This window comes from Macrosteles quadrilineatus, unplaced genomic scaffold (assembly GCF_028750875.1).
Source record: "Macrosteles quadrilineatus isolate MER2022 unplaced genomic scaffold, UCM_ALF_1.0 Scaffold_8__2_contigs__length_117827958, whole genome shotgun sequence".
Lineage (NCBI taxonomy): Eukaryota > Metazoa > Arthropoda > Insecta > Hemiptera > Cicadellidae > Macrosteles > Macrosteles quadrilineatus.
This window is the reverse complement of record NW_026542601.1, coordinates 9,214,786-9,230,388: the sequence shown is the minus strand read 5'-3', so window position 1 is coordinate 9,230,388 and position 15,603 is coordinate 9,214,786. Positions and strand designations below refer to the sequence as shown.

Below are 15,603 nucleotides of genomic sequence, written 5' to 3'. Positions count from 1 at the left end.
GTACAAATCCATCGTATTTTGTCACCAAGATCCTGGACAGCACGAAAATCATTATTTCCTAGCCCCGCACAAGTAACATGAAATACTTTTTCACATAATCCTTCACACTTAATACCGGGTTTAATTTTATTCACGGCTTTAGAACACGCACGACATGGATGCCGAACTGATCTATCCACCATCTTGATGACGTCCTTACTGATAGCATCCACAAATATGAGGAATGACCTTTCTCAGTGATTTGTAGGAATGATACCCCAAAATATTCCTTGTGCTAGAGTAAAACCATAGACTAACCAACACAAGTAAACTTCTCATCCCATTGTAAATGTTGAAGCTTGTTTTTCGTGTCTAGGTCATGTAAGGTGACACAGGGCGCAAGTGTCGACGAGGGTTAATTTCTTGATTTGAGCTTTACTGTTTGGTTATATAACTAGGATACGAGTTATTATTTATGGTTAGATCATATTATTTGGTTAGACGAGGTTTTAAATGACTGTAATAACAAGAAACAAATTGTAATCAAAACACGACCTCTACAGTTGGACGTATAGAAATAGCAATAGAATTGGCTTCCATAAGGATTATAAATCTACTAAGGGAGTATGTTACCTATATTGGATTGTTAGAAATTTTACTGTATTCAAGTGACATTTTCTTTCCTTGGAAATCAGTAAAAGTTCTTGACTTGGGCTAACTAGCATTAATAAATAATAATAATATTACCTTCTTCCGTTCCAAATGATTATAGTTAATTACGACGCGTTTCGTCAGCACAGTGACATCCTCAGGTATCCGCTATCGCTTCGTCTTGAATATATTAACATAAAACAGTCATTGCACAATACACAAACACACATTTAATACATTTAAAGACCGGTCGTTGTTGTCGTCGCGTTGGCCAAAACTCACGTACGCACATGACTAATTCTGATCATATTCTGGGCGACGACTGGGAATTAGTCAGAATAGTCCAGTCAATGAATGATCCAAAAGTAGGTGTAGAGTGCGTGAGCAGGTAACTAAGCGATTCCTTCAGAAACTTGTTCAGGGGGCTTAGGGTGTTAACATACCAAAAGTCCTGACTCCTAGGTGGTGAGCCAGTGGGTGGAGGGGGGAAAAATGTACGCATTTTGGGTTTTTTGATTATATCTCGAAAACTATCAACTTTTTGTATACTATAGTAAATTATAAAATTGAAGAAGATTAAATTTTCTACATGAAAAGTATATAATGTGTTTATTTTGGTTCAACAGATTACGAGTTATAACTTATTTAATTGATATCTTATTAAAATACTCCTTCCATAAGAAATACATGTAAATTAGTATGCGAAATGGGGCGAATCCTATCCGCCCAAAGGAAATATAACTGATATTCTGGAAATATTGACAAAATTTCCAGTAATTTGACCCTTTAATCATGAAATTTTGTCAAAAATTAAAGCGAGGGTGAGCGTTTAAAAATGGGATGATTTAAGGATTTTTTTATATTTCCAATAAAAAAACACCAAAACTCGAAATTTTGTTACCTCGCCCTCGCCTTAATTTTGGATCAATTTTAATGATTAAAGTGTCAAATTACTGGAAATTTTGTCAAGATTTCCAGAATATCATTTATATTTCATTTGGGCTGATAGGATTCGCCCCATTTCGCATACTCATTTACATGTATTTCTTATGGAAGAAGATTTTAATAAGATATCAATTAAATAAGTTATAACTCGTAATCTGTTGAACCAAAATAAACACATTATATACTTTTCTTGTAGAAAATTTAATCTTCTTCAATTTTATAATTTACTATAGTATACAAAAAGTTGATAGTTTTCGAGATATAATCAAAAAACCCAAAATGCGTACCTTTTTCCCCCCCTTTTTCCCCCCTCCACCCCCTGGCTCACCACCTAGGAGTCAGGACTTTTGGTATGTTAACACCCTAAGCCCCCTGAACAAGTTTCTGAAGGAATCGCTTAGTTACCTGCTCACGCACTCTACACCTCATTCCTTGACTGGACTAGAATTAGTCATGTGCGTACGTGAGTTGTGGCCACCGCGACGACAACAACGACCGGTCTTTAAATGTATTAAATGTGTGTTTGTGTATTGTGCAATGACTGTTTTATGTTAATATATTCAAGACGAAGCGATAGCGGATACCTGAGGATGTCACTGTGCTGACGAAACGCGTCGTAATTAAATATAATCATTTGGAACAGAAGAAGGTAACATTATTATTATTTATTAATAACTAACGTTCCAGTAGTAGGAAATGAATTCTAACTAGCATTGCTTGTACCTCGTTTACACAAATATTAAACTAAAATTATTTGTAGGTTTGGAAAGAACTGTGTGATTCAGAATTAGAAGAGCATCTGAGGACTACGCCGTGTGTTGTAGAGCCGCAGTTCTCTCTCCCTGAACAACACTGCTCTCTAGCTCCTCTCAGTCGGTGGCGAGCAGCTTACCTGCGGGAACAACATCTGTGGAAGAACTGGCGAACTGGCAACTGTAAAACTATGGAAGAGGAAATGGAAAACTTCAAAACTAAAACTTCGCCAGAGCTGTTTGTAACTAATGACTTGATAATGGTGTTTTATGGAGACTCAATACAACTGTGGGACTTGAAAACCTACCCTCCTACTCAAAAGGATAAACTACTGCTTGGTAAAAGATGTTATTATACACCCAGGGCCTTAAATAATGGAATCATTATTTTGAAGGGTTATTCTGAAGGAGACTTTATTAAAATTGTTAAGGTAGATGTAGCCCAGTACACTATCAACTATAAATGGCAGGTAGAATTAAACTCTGATTATTCATTTAAACTTGTGTCCAGCAATAAAAAAGTATTGAATAATTTAGATTCTATGAACCAATTTGATCTAATAATTACTCCTGGAGGAAAGTGTATTGGCCATTTTTGGTTTTGTGAAGAAAATGACTCTTTCTACATATGGGATTTGGAAAATGGAGTGGAACTAAGAAAGGAATGTTGTTCTACACGCTTACCAGAAGGGGGGTTGAGTATTGTAGGATGTAAAACTGGATCCAAAACATGTGAAGATATCCTAGTACTCCTTCCCAATACAATGTTACCCGATCTTCCTGGAATAGTGACAGTGACATGTCGAGTTTATAATGTACATCAACTATGTTTCTTACCCTTTGAGCAAACTTTTTCTGTTTTTTGCGGGTTTTTAATGGGTTTTACACAAGATTCCTTCAATTACTGTGCAATAACTGACAATTTTTTGGCTCTTTCAGACTGTGATATTAAAAATCCAGAAGAGGTTTCTGATGTCAGAGTTTACAACTACAGATCTGGACATCTATTACACAAGTTACCCTCTAAAGGGACGATTCAGATCATAAATGATTTGTGTTTTCTGTTTAAAATGCCAAAAGTTGTTAAACAAGTCACAAGCCAGAGACCAAACTCCAGACAAATGATGCCTCAAGATGATAAAACTGTTTTGTGCTCCGTTTTCTGTCCATCTGGAGCTATTTTGGAAGATACTACAGGCTGTGAAGTCAATCATTTTCGTGTTTTTGGGAAGGGACTTGTAGAAATATTTTCAACCCAAGTTATGCTTAGGCCTAATTTACTTGTAAATTCTTCAACCGAAGTTTGGAGGTTGAATCAATTCTCCTCTTTTAAAACTGGTGTAACTTTCCCTGAGCGTACAGATGTAAATCGCGCCTTCACAAAGGTTATAACAAGAACAGACACAATCTTGGAAGAAGAGGACACAATCAGAGTCACCTACTTTTGGTAATGTTATAGTGACAGTATGTCGGTGTTTATAAATGTAAGTTGTAATTGTATCATTTCATTATTTATTGTATTTCGTGTAGAACTGGTATAAACAATTTGCAATGTTCATATAGCTAAGGTTTATGATTACAGAATGCCAGTAATTGAGAAAATTAAATTATGGAAATTTTAAATTGCAAAAGTGAATTCAACACACTCTCTTTTAATCCATGCTTTTATCATTGAGTATAAACCTAACTATCAACCTAAGTTATGTCTATACTCAATGCTTTTATCAAACATAATGAAAACAATTAATTTTAATTTTTACTTTGTGTTTTTTTATTTTAATATTTTACAGTTCAAATTAATAATAACAACGCTTTTCATAACAAATAATATGTAATATTACATGTCATTCATTCATCATTAACATTAATTTCTCTTTTATTTTGTATATTCTCTCTCATAATGTCTGTTAATGCCCCTGATAATGTATTTGTTTCCCCTAGTTAATGTGTTATTTTATCCAATTTTGTTCAATGTTATATAATATCCCATCACCCCACAGAAACATCATCCTATTTTATGTTACAATATAATATTTATGCAAATTCTCTCCATACCTATCCTGTACTCATCAAAAACCAACAATAATCATTTATTTAGAATAATATATAATTGTAAGAAAATTGCAATATAATAATAACATATTAAATATAGTATCACTTTTCAAAATTATCCAAAGAAAATCAAAATTACTGTGGCAAGTGTCATTCATGTAAATTAACCAGCTGTACATCACTTCAACAATGGACATGGACTTCCTGAGCTTCTACCATTGCCTCTGCCCAGATCCTGCCAACTCTTCACAGTGTGAACATCATTCTATTGGAAATTGTGTTTGATTTAAACTAAAATTTATAATCCCAAAGTAAAACCTATATTTTAAATTTCTTATCATCCAAAAGTATTGGACAAGTGCATTGAAGAGTACCAATTTATAAGAAGACAGACACTCCAAATTTGGTAACCATCATCCATCATATTTAACTAAGGACAAATTTAATCTCCATTGGACATTTAATCAGCATAGCCTACTAGGCCTAATTAACTCAACTCATCAAGATATATACATATTTCAAATTGAACTTTTATTCAAAATTTAATCTTCAAATTCTATTTTATTTCATTAAATTCAGTGAAACCATTTGGAATCTTTCTTTGGACATTTAACATTATTATATTAATAGCATCATGAACCTAGCTTAACTTATTTCAGAACAATAACTAAATTAAATTATTTGCATTTTCAAGAAGCCTAATATATCATTCGAACCGGCACGACCACCCCTCCCTGAGATTAAGAGTTCATAGCCTATTCAAATATTAATTATAGTACTTAAGAAGAAACCAACCCAATATAGGTCTAAGCCTAGAGAATCTTTTCATCCACTTTGGAACCCCACCATTTTGAAAATTTACCATTGTTAACTTATCCTGTAATAGCTAATTCAACCAATAACTTATCTTGTATTTCATTAATACATTTTATATTGTAACTTACCAAATCTATTTATTCTTAGAATAATTCATAATTATAAGATTAAGACAAAGACTTACCTTATTAGACAGAAACAAAACACAAATTAGGAATTATCTTTATTAAGAAAGAAATGACTTTGAGTTCAATGTGGGCTAACTTAATAGCCATAGGAATTTTGTAGGCCTAAGTTAATGAAAAGTCTATAGAAAGCTTTATGGTGCATAACAAATAATGATATATAGGGTCAAATTCAATAAGTATTACTGGTTGGAAAAATCAAAATTTATATCAGGGATCATTACACTTTGCTTAATACTCAAAATAATTTCCTCCTGCTTCGATGCACTTAATTCCATCATAAGCCCACTGGAAGTCAGTTTCAGGAAAACTGTTGGGAGCAGCTCTCGTGCCCACTTGAACCGCCTCGATGGAGTCAAACCGCCGTTCTTTCAATAAATTTGACAAAAGAGTCAGGTGGAGCCAGATCTGGGCTGTAGGGACATAGCTAAGATTATATAGAGTATAGGATTTGTCTTAATGTATTGTGTGAAGAAATATGTTAATAGCCTTCTAACAACTAAGTTAGATGTTGTACATATTCCTTAATTTAGGCTATTTAATTAACTGTGTAGCTTTTTAACATTGCATAAACCGTTCAATTCTGTCTTCTATATAAAATCCCTCTCCCAAATCCTCGCTGCTAAATTGTTAGTTAGCTATTAAACTAAAGTATGGTATATTTGTTATCAAAAAGGGTTTAGATTTAACATAAGACCTTACCATAATTGAAGACCTAGTCCTAAAGTATGGCTTTAACTTCAATGATCGCTGTAGGTAGGGTAAAGTTGTGTTGAAATACAGTACTGTACTACCTTTTTCATTCAATAAAATGTTGGTTTTTGATTATTTGTTTTTTATTGCTCCTATAGTATTATTTAAGCTGCTAGTAAAGTGTATATGGAAAGTAAAGTTGTGGTAAAATATTACCTTAAAATTATTGCCCCGCCTCAAAAAACCTTCAGTCTAAGATAGTTTTCATTTGCCTGATGAGGTTTTATGGGTAACCAAAATTTATCCCCTGGGCAAAGCTGAGTTCACTATGGATGTAGTAACCTGAGCGCCCTCTTTCGCGGATTCGAGAGTCTAATGAAAATAGACAGAGCGTGATAAATTGGATTGGCAAAAAAACTGAATTTTACCCACTGTCCATATAACTAGCGTTTAGGCAAGTTAATTATTGCTCGGATCAGATCTGATGGTAAGTTCAGATTCGGATACCTAGTTAAAGGCATTTGTATATATCGTAACATTAAACCAATATTATTGATATTGGTCCGCTGTTATCTTTTGACGTAATATGTTTAGAAAAGACTATTTAAACGATGCTTACATCTTGTAATAACACTATCGTAAACAATTATTTAACCAATAATAAGTTTTTGTATGGAAATGAAAAAGCAGCAAATTCCGATTTCAATTTCTCGCTCAAAGCCTAAAATTACTATTTTGTGATGAAAATCCCGCGCATTGAAACAATGATCGAAATGGAACCAACATTATCGAAATTAGATGTTGAGACTTATTGTGTTGTTGAAGAGCTAAGAGACAAGCAAAGGAAAAACTTTGTTCGTTCTGTATAAAGCGAATCATAAAGTAATAGCAAATGACCACAGAACACTATACAGTAGACCCCCTCTTAACCGACCCTAATGGGACCGGACCTAGGTCGGATAACTCAAAAGGTCGGATAAAACGGACAATCCCTAAAATCATAACATAATGAAGTGCTATTCATTTGGAAATATATAATTATAATATTAGTAAGATTATTTTGAATTCATAGGAATAAAGTCATTATTTATCAAATAAACTACTCTTATCTCCTTTTTCATATTGATAGAAAAGTCACAAATAAACACAAAACACGGTTAAGTCAAATAGGCCTACTTTCAGTTGAATATATTATAATACTAGGCAAGAGTCAATAAAATCCCTATTTTAATAACTTTAGTACTGTAATGTATTAATTGATGCTTTCAAATACATCGTAATACAGTACAGAACCTTTTGTCGACATTAAAGATACAAGCGACCATTTTGTTACAAAACAGGACGTTTATTTATAGCCTCTCACTGGAGGCTCGAGGCACAAAAACTATCTTGACCTTGGAGTTGTTAACCCCCCTTCCCTGCCTTCCCTACAAGTTGCGTTGTTTGTTTACTCCGGCGATAAGATAATCAGTTCTCAAAATCGTAATGCACTTTATGGTGTTATAAATTTGCCGCACAGATAACAAATCAGATCAGATGTGCTCGAGCTACGAACGATGATGACAAACTGACAATAGGCTATGCTATATTTTTTGTGATCAACACAAAATAACTTATTGTTAGTCATATCCTGTGGAGATAAGCGTATGGTTCAGTTCTCATCGCCCAGCGTGGGACCGGAAATGCCGAGATTCCTAGAAAGTGGCGGTTAAACCAAGCTGCTCTCAAAGCAAGGTCGGTTAAAACAAACTGTATTATTTTACGATCAAAGGCGGATAATCCGATTATCGGTTAATACGAGGTCGGTTAAGAGGGGGTCTACTGTACAAAGCTCTCTACGAAGCGGGAACAATCGAATGAAAACAACCGACTGATAGTCACACGCCAAAATACTGTAGACCCACATAGACCGGTCAGCTGGTCTGTTGATTCGGTTACTTGCCACAGCGACAATATGAGTGTTTTAGTTTTGTGTCGAACATCATAGATGAAGTAATATAAACGATAATAATAATAGTAATAATAGACGATAACTCATCGACCGCTGTCAAAGTAACGTCGATGGGAACGAGTAGTGTTGAAATTATTACATTGTAGGAAACCAATGATGATTTAAGCCTTATGAACATTTTGACCATTTACATACAGTCTATCTGGAAATGTCAGATATTTATCGGATAGTGTCGGTATCAAATTTGGGCTCGGATTGGTTACGGATATCCGGACCTGAACCCAAACCGACCCAAAATTTTTGATATCAGCACACATATAAAAATAGTAGTTAGCCTATACAACAAGTTATTTATTATTGGCAAAAGTTAAAATGGCTATGCGTATTATTCAAATGTTGTTATACAGTAGTTAATATTTAGTGATCATTTGGAAAGATGATGACATCTCCAACACTCAGTCTGCTGGCTTCAAACTCTGCCCACAATTGATTGAGTTTTTGTTATCTTTTGGTTGATAATAAGTCAAACTTCCTAACTATAGTTATGAGTGCATTGCAAATATAATTAAGTTGTGACATGAAATTATGGAGTCACAGAATTAACAGAATCTGACAATATTCCTATAAAATGAATTTAAGAATGAGGCCACTTACTTTCGGTTTTCGATGCGGCATTTTGCCTGTTTCAAACAATCCTTCACAACCACTTCTATTTCTGAGTCTGTGCATTTTTAAAAATTAATTTTGACACTTTCTGAAACATAACAAATAAAATCAATAAAATTCATAAACCCATATATAATTAGTTGTTTTCATAATTTAACCAAACTCGTCTTACTTATACATACGATTCTTATGTATTCATGTTGTGGACTTTTGAGTGGGCGTATGCAAATATATTTTACTTCCATGAACATATATTTTGGGCACAAAAGTACAATGAAAATTGAAATAATCTATGTATTAATCTACATACTAAAATCTATTTAGACAAAAGAATGTCCTAATCCGTCCAATAGAAACCCCGTCAGGTCAAATTTAGTTTTTCAAAACTGAGGATACATTTTTTTTTTTTTCAATGTTACACATTGAATTGGTATGCTAGGAAGAACATTGTGTATTTATAGCCTAATATATAAATTTGATTACCGGTATGTAGCTTTTGTAAAAAGCAGTACTTTGTGCCCTCATGCCCTTATATGTACTTAGTGCACCTGTAATTCCTGATATTACATTCAAATATTTACTTACTAAACAATGCATCCTTCATCTTGAGCTTCGTAAAAGGAATCTTCTGTTTTAAGCCATAAAAACTGAATCACTGTGCTGCCTCATATGTTATCAAGCTTTTAAACATCCTTTTGGTTGCCTCTTTGGGGGCAATTCCTCCAATTCTGGACAAATGGTTGAACTAGAAGAGAAAAAAGTTATGTATTCAAGGCATTCATCAAGATATTAGCATGCAAGAAAGTCAATGTTTTTTGAACCCAGTGACAAGACCTGTATTATACAGTAATTATTTACCTATTTTGCCTGAAAGTCTTGTAGTTAAACTCGATTAACACTCGATGCGCATTTCGCCGCTCAGTGCGGCATCTTCATGGAGTGCCATGAAGATGCCGCACTGAGCGGCGAAATGCGCATCGAGTGTTAATCGAGTTTAACTACAAGACCTTCAGGCAAAATAGGTAAATAATTAATGCAAGAAAGGTTGCGAGTGGAGCGAGCTGGTCTAGTTGTAGAACGTGGGACTTAGGAGCCCAAGGTCCGGGGTCAAATTACTTCAATCACCAATTGATTTAATCCATGTAATAATTACCGTGACACTCTGAGACTAGCCTTAAGTTATGTTTAAAACAGTTCCAGGCCAGAACCTAGCGTCCTATGTGAAAGTGGGACAGCAAAATTATAATAAAATATCATCCTCGCTAACGGTGGAGCAGCCTTAAAAAGTGTTCATAAACAATACACACATTTCTCTTCATAAAATAAGATTAAATTTAGGGTTGCTACAGATTATACGGACAGAAAAATAATAGAACCGCCACTGTACAACGATCTGATCTGGTCATAGTATATGAATATCTTATTAGGTAAAATTCAACAATGATAACTGACTATCAAAGTAAAATTATTTTAGATATTTACAGATTAGTTTTAGCACTGTTGAGGGCAGTAAATGGGTGAAATGAAAAGTTAAATAGCTTGAAGGACCAGAACTAAAATTACTAGTTCAAGAGAAAAATAATAAAATTAGAGAAATTGGCGAATCGGCAATTTAAAGGGCACTTGAGGTCCCAAGGTGAAATAAAATGTCTTGTGAGGGGCAAATGAGATAGTCTGTAGTCTAATTAAATCACACACAAAACTTTAAAGTTGTGCCTTGAGTCCAATTATCCAAGAGTGGAGAGGATGGCAGCGGCGTCGTCTATGGCGGATGGCGGAGTCCTTAGACTGAGTGTTTCTGTTTTGTATAATTTGGAGAACGCAACGCACCCAAGTTCATAAACACATTAGAATTAAATGTATATACTGTTAATAATGTAACTATAGAGGAGAGAGAGGCCAGATATATGTTAAATCTATAGCCTAAAAATGGTATAAAATGGACAATTAATGTCCCGAGAGAAGAGAAACGGAGTACACCGTGAGTTATGGACGCCGACCATAGACAGACAGACGCCGATTGCCGGCTTCACTTTTAAAATGCAATTGTGGCTTAGAGGGGCCTAGGAATTTGATGGCCAATAGGAAATTCGATTGAAGCATTCTCGGTGTCTGAGTCATGGGTATGTAGTAAAGGAAAATATACCTTACTGTGGCGGGAAATTCGAGCGGGCTTAGCCATCTCATTTGCATATTGAAAAGCGGGAGTCTATTTAGAATAAATTGTTACTGAGACTAAATTATGTTACACTAAAGAGGATGGTGATTTATATACACATTAACATGATTAATTAGCCAGTGACTTAATTAACATATTGATTAATTTCTAAATATATACTCTAAAGATATGAATATCGAACAAGCACTGTTGTTTAAATTTAGAAAGAAAAGAAAATTTAAATTAAAATATGTTGATAAATAAATAACATATGATATTATGAACTGTTAAACTTTACTGAGAGTAAAACAACTTATTCTAAAAAAAACAATCATTAACATTGAAAAATTAAAACTGCTTTGCATAGCCTAGTAAAATAAACTTGTGTAGCAAATAATCAGTACTATATTTCATTTTATATTTAGATCATCATTGTGAACATCAAAGACACTACCATTTTGCCTCTTTGTACAACAGATTTATTCAAAACTCCAAGAATTCAACACAAAATTATGACAAATATAGTTTTTAATAGTTTATTACCTATATTTGTTTAAAATTAATGTAAAATTTATAGCTATTAAACATAAATTTTATTTAAATAATGTAAAGTTTTGATCTAAATTACCTGTGCATGAAACTTACCAAAGCTTCGTATACCGTTTCCAGTCCGAGACTCTTCTCGGCATTCAATACCTCTTCGTAGGTTTTTAATGGCAGGAGTGGTAATATGGCATTGCAATCTTCGTCAATAACATCGTCGGAATTGACGCACGCATCGGTTTTCAGTGGCGGATCTAGAACAGTCACAAGGGGGGGGCGAACCAGGGGGTCGGGGGGTGGGTTTCGGGGGTACCCCCCCCCCCCAAAGAATATGTGTAAACTTAAGTCTCCAAAACGGCAGTTTTATACCATTTCTTTGTTTAAAGTTAGTATGACAAATTATTTTAAGCATTTTGTATGCACTAGGCTACTGTATTACATGCAGTAAAAAATATATGTATATGTCTGCCCGAGGGGGGGGCGGTCGCCCCCTTCGCCCCCCCTCTGGATCCGCCACTGGGTTTGGTTCCTTAATGCCAAACTTTCATTTTCTGTTAGGACCGCCAGCTGCTCTGAAATTTCTGTCAGCGTAGGGGCGGTTTCTCTTTTGAAAGCTGCAATGATAAACAATCATATAAACACTCAACTGAAGAAACAGCTGATAAAACAAAAACAGTTGGTCACCACCATTGAAAAATGTACTCTAAAAGTACATTTTAAATAAATATGATGGGGTCAATCTCTTAAAGGAAATTAAGTTTTTAATAACCATTCACAGGTGCGCTATATTAGCTTTGAAATTAATTAGGCCTATTAGATGAACAATTGAATTACTTTGTTTTAACTTATATACATCTTATGTGTTAGTGTATTGGTAAGTTAGTGTATTTAAGTCAAACGGGGCAAAGTCTGTGGGTAACAGCAGCTTTATGATATATTTTATTGAGTATATGCAGTAGTACAGCTGTCTTTATGTAGGTTATGTTCTTCTTTAATTAAATAAAATTAAAATCAAGATAGCATCTAAAAGATGATAAAGATCTCCTGAAAATTAAGTTAGACTACAGATAAAGTTGTAGGTAGGCTAATGTTCCAAAATATGACAAACTTAACTTACCTAGGAATTCAGAATATAGTATCGACAGACTCCTCTTTTTTGGGGGGCTTGAGCAACACGCGTGTTGATGAGTAATTTTAGAAGTGATTGTCTTTGCTCCGATTAGAGTTGGCTGTATGGTTATAGGGGTTGGCCTACTTGGCAATGCAGGGGGGAGGTTCTCTTCAATACTGCTATCACTTTGGGTTTCCTCTTCTCCTCACTCAAGTTCACGTCTGAACTTTCACGTTCAGATTCTACGGCTTTATATTTAGCCAATTCATAAGAATCTGCAACAAATATTTTTTGTTAATTTAGAAAGTAAGTTAAAATAAGTTATTCACAGGCCATTTGCATGAGGCCAAATTGTAAAAAATTAGGTATGGTAAGTAGCCTATGGGCCTCCTCTCTTCTATGAACATCAGACCGGCATCTATTACAAATAAAATTCAGTAAACTAATTACTAAGTTTATATACAGTAGCCTAACCGATTTGAGTCGTTGATGTATATTTATTTTTGTGCACAGTGTAAGTTAGGCCGTTGCATCCAATTGGGAAATTCCCTAAAAATCTATTTTTAAAATTACTGTACTTAGCCTGGCATAAGAAGAAGTACGGTAATTTATGTTAGGTTTAATCATTGATGATTTAGGTACATAAACTACTTTTTATGGGCTAAGGCTGATTGAGTAACTTAAATCTAAAAGAAAACACTATGCGTTTATAATGATTTATCACTACCCAATTGGTTGAATGTGTTTACAAAATTTATCAACTGCATTGGCGCCGTATATCCGGCGTTGCCATTTCGGCCGCGGCCGTTTGCGCCGTATATCCGGCGTTTGCCAGTGCTAGGGTTAATGAACTAAGAATAAGATATTACACAATGATGAATGGGGTTTGATATTTAAATGAACAGATAAGTTAAGTTACAGGGTCGCCATATTTGGTTTAGCCTAGCTCAAAAACAGAACAATGAGTTTACAATAAGATATAAGTTTAATTATTACATAAATCTTCTCAGGGAGGGGAACTCGGCTGCCTAAAAAGATCTTCAAATATTTTAGGCCTAATTTATAAAATAAAATATATCAATTATGAAAATTTGGGAGGCTTGGATAGGTAGGTAAATAGTCCAACAATGAATAGAATAGGTGAAAAATTAATCAAGGTTGAATTTAGTTCTCTTGTTCAAATTGTTTTTCTGGAATTATTCTTGATGAAAATAAAGAAGTTTTTGAATTAAAATATAAGGTTCGATCAGAAAGTAAATAAAATAGGTCTGTATTAAGTTGAATTTCTTGAAGTTAGGCTATGCCTTCTACAAAATGGAGATTTCTCACCAGATTGGTTCTTCAGTAGTCCAATTAAATATGAATCTTGAGGTGGCAGTACTGTACATATTTGAAATAGAAAAAAATAAAGATATATAAAAGCTAGACTGTTCTTCTGAAGATAATCTTAAGTTAAATATAATTTTCATCACTTTGACGTTTTAAATGTTAGGGATTATACCCTCACTGAATTTAAGGTATTGAAGCTGCCATGTCCCAATAGAGAAGAGAAAATTTTAGTTTCACTATTTAATTCTTTTTGTCTATGGTTTCACACAGGATGATCAAAGTTCATTGTTGAAGCCAGCTGTCTTCTTTCTTTATCACTTGCACATGCACTAATAATCAGGCTTTCGGGTATAATAATTTAATGTTGGGGTTTTAGAAATAATTTATACTATATTAATAATTTTGGATAAAAGTGTTATTGCAACTATGGACTTATATACAGGTTACAGGTTTTTATTAACAATAATATTTGTTGGATATTTACAATATATTTTAAAATGTGATGATGATTTCTGAGGGGTGATTAAAGGATAATATCATTCAAATTTACTATAAATTTTCTGACAATTTATTTAAATAGGCTATATTGCGAATTTTGGTACAATAAAAGAAATAGAATTATATAACTAAAATGAATGAATGATGTGAATGGGCTATACAGTATACATGACATGTAACATTGCAATTCACTAGGTGAAACCATTGACTATATAACACTACGTAGTGTTATATAGTCAATGGTGAAACCCGTCTAAATCGACGGTTACTTTCGAGGCTTCGATGCTAATTCATCTAACTACGTTAAATTGAGTGAAATTATACATATTTTGAGCAATTAGCATTGTTTAAAGAGTAATAAGCGAAAAAACAATAATGATATTAATTGCTTTAGTTACCAAAAATATGGTTGATCATTCAACGAATAAAATATTTCCCACACCATACATCATCGGGGTTATTTTTAGTATGTTAACTGGTATCTCTTCTTTTGGAAGAACCTTAAAATATTATTAAAATCGTATTGGTGGATCTTTTGTAGTTAAACACTTCCGCGATTTCATCAGTGTAATGCAAATTAATCTATGATCGTATTTGAGAAAAAATATCTGTTTTTTTAACTACCTTTTTCTGTTGATTACCTAACTAAGCAAACGATATATAGAATAATCGATATTTTCATTTGAATGAGGGTAGGACCACGGACCTAAAGTAAATTGCAGCCAAAATAACTTACTCAAAATAAGGATGCAAGACACTCTGCAATAAATAAGAACGTTAACCCTACTCTATAACTCTAATATAGTGAATAATGTACTGTGGTAAACTGTCACTGTAGTCCAGGAGCAAACTGCACATATCCAGCTTCCGTGGGATTTTTTGTGAAGGGAATGTGTGACTATGTGGAATCTCTTTATTATATGTCACATAATGGGGTAGTACCAGGTGTTTACCCTCAAATTGCGGGGTTTGGTTTTTATGACGTCGTAAATCCAAGATGGCCGCCATGTGTGACAGCTATTCATTAAATTAATAATAACTCTTTTTAGAGTAAAATAATCGAATTTTAATTTACACCATTGAATTCAGCTCACAAAATCAAACAATTTGGTGTTTTGAATCATTGCTCTATGACCATTGGTTACCGAGATATTGAAGGCGGAAAACACAGAACATTGTCCCCATGTTATCCTTATGGGGAAAAAATAAAATTGTATATCTAGCTTATTACTCAGCATATCTTAATAATAATTGGTATGTGGCTTCATTTAGTA

At 33.9% G+C, this 15,603-nt stretch overlaps 1 protein-coding gene and 2 long non-coding RNA genes across 3 annotated transcripts in view; 1 reads left to right on the top strand and 2 right to left on the bottom strand.

The window, feature by feature from the left end:
• LOC128999665 (uncharacterized) overlaps window positions 1-4,024 on the top strand; it is a 98,330-nt gene extending 94,306 nt beyond the window's left edge. The window contains exon 9 of the mRNA XM_054426284.1: window positions 2,336-4,024. Within this exon, the coding sequence (XP_054282259.1) occupies window positions 2,336-3,778 (1,443 nt within the window). The 3' untranslated portion in view covers window positions 3,779-4,024. The remainder of the gene's footprint in view (window positions 1-2,335) is intronic.
• A 1,545-nt stretch (window positions 4,025-5,569) lies between these two features.
• LOC128999668 (uncharacterized) lies at window positions 5,570-11,627 on the bottom strand. Its single transcript, XR_008491314.1, has 4 exons — window positions 11,494-11,627; window positions 9,276-9,435; window positions 8,679-8,778; window positions 5,570-5,793 (listed from the first exon to the last, which is right to left on the bottom strand). It is a non-coding gene; the product is annotated as an uncharacterized LOC128999668 (long non-coding RNA).
• Window positions 11,628-11,911: 284 nt separating this feature from the next.
• On the bottom strand, window positions 11,912-14,027 carry LOC128999669 (uncharacterized). Its single transcript, XR_008491315.1, has 3 exons — window positions 13,832-14,027; window positions 12,509-12,777; window positions 11,912-12,005 (listed from the first exon to the last, which is right to left on the bottom strand). It is a non-coding gene; the product is annotated as an uncharacterized LOC128999669 (long non-coding RNA).
• Window positions 14,028-15,603: the final 1,576 nt, after the last annotated feature.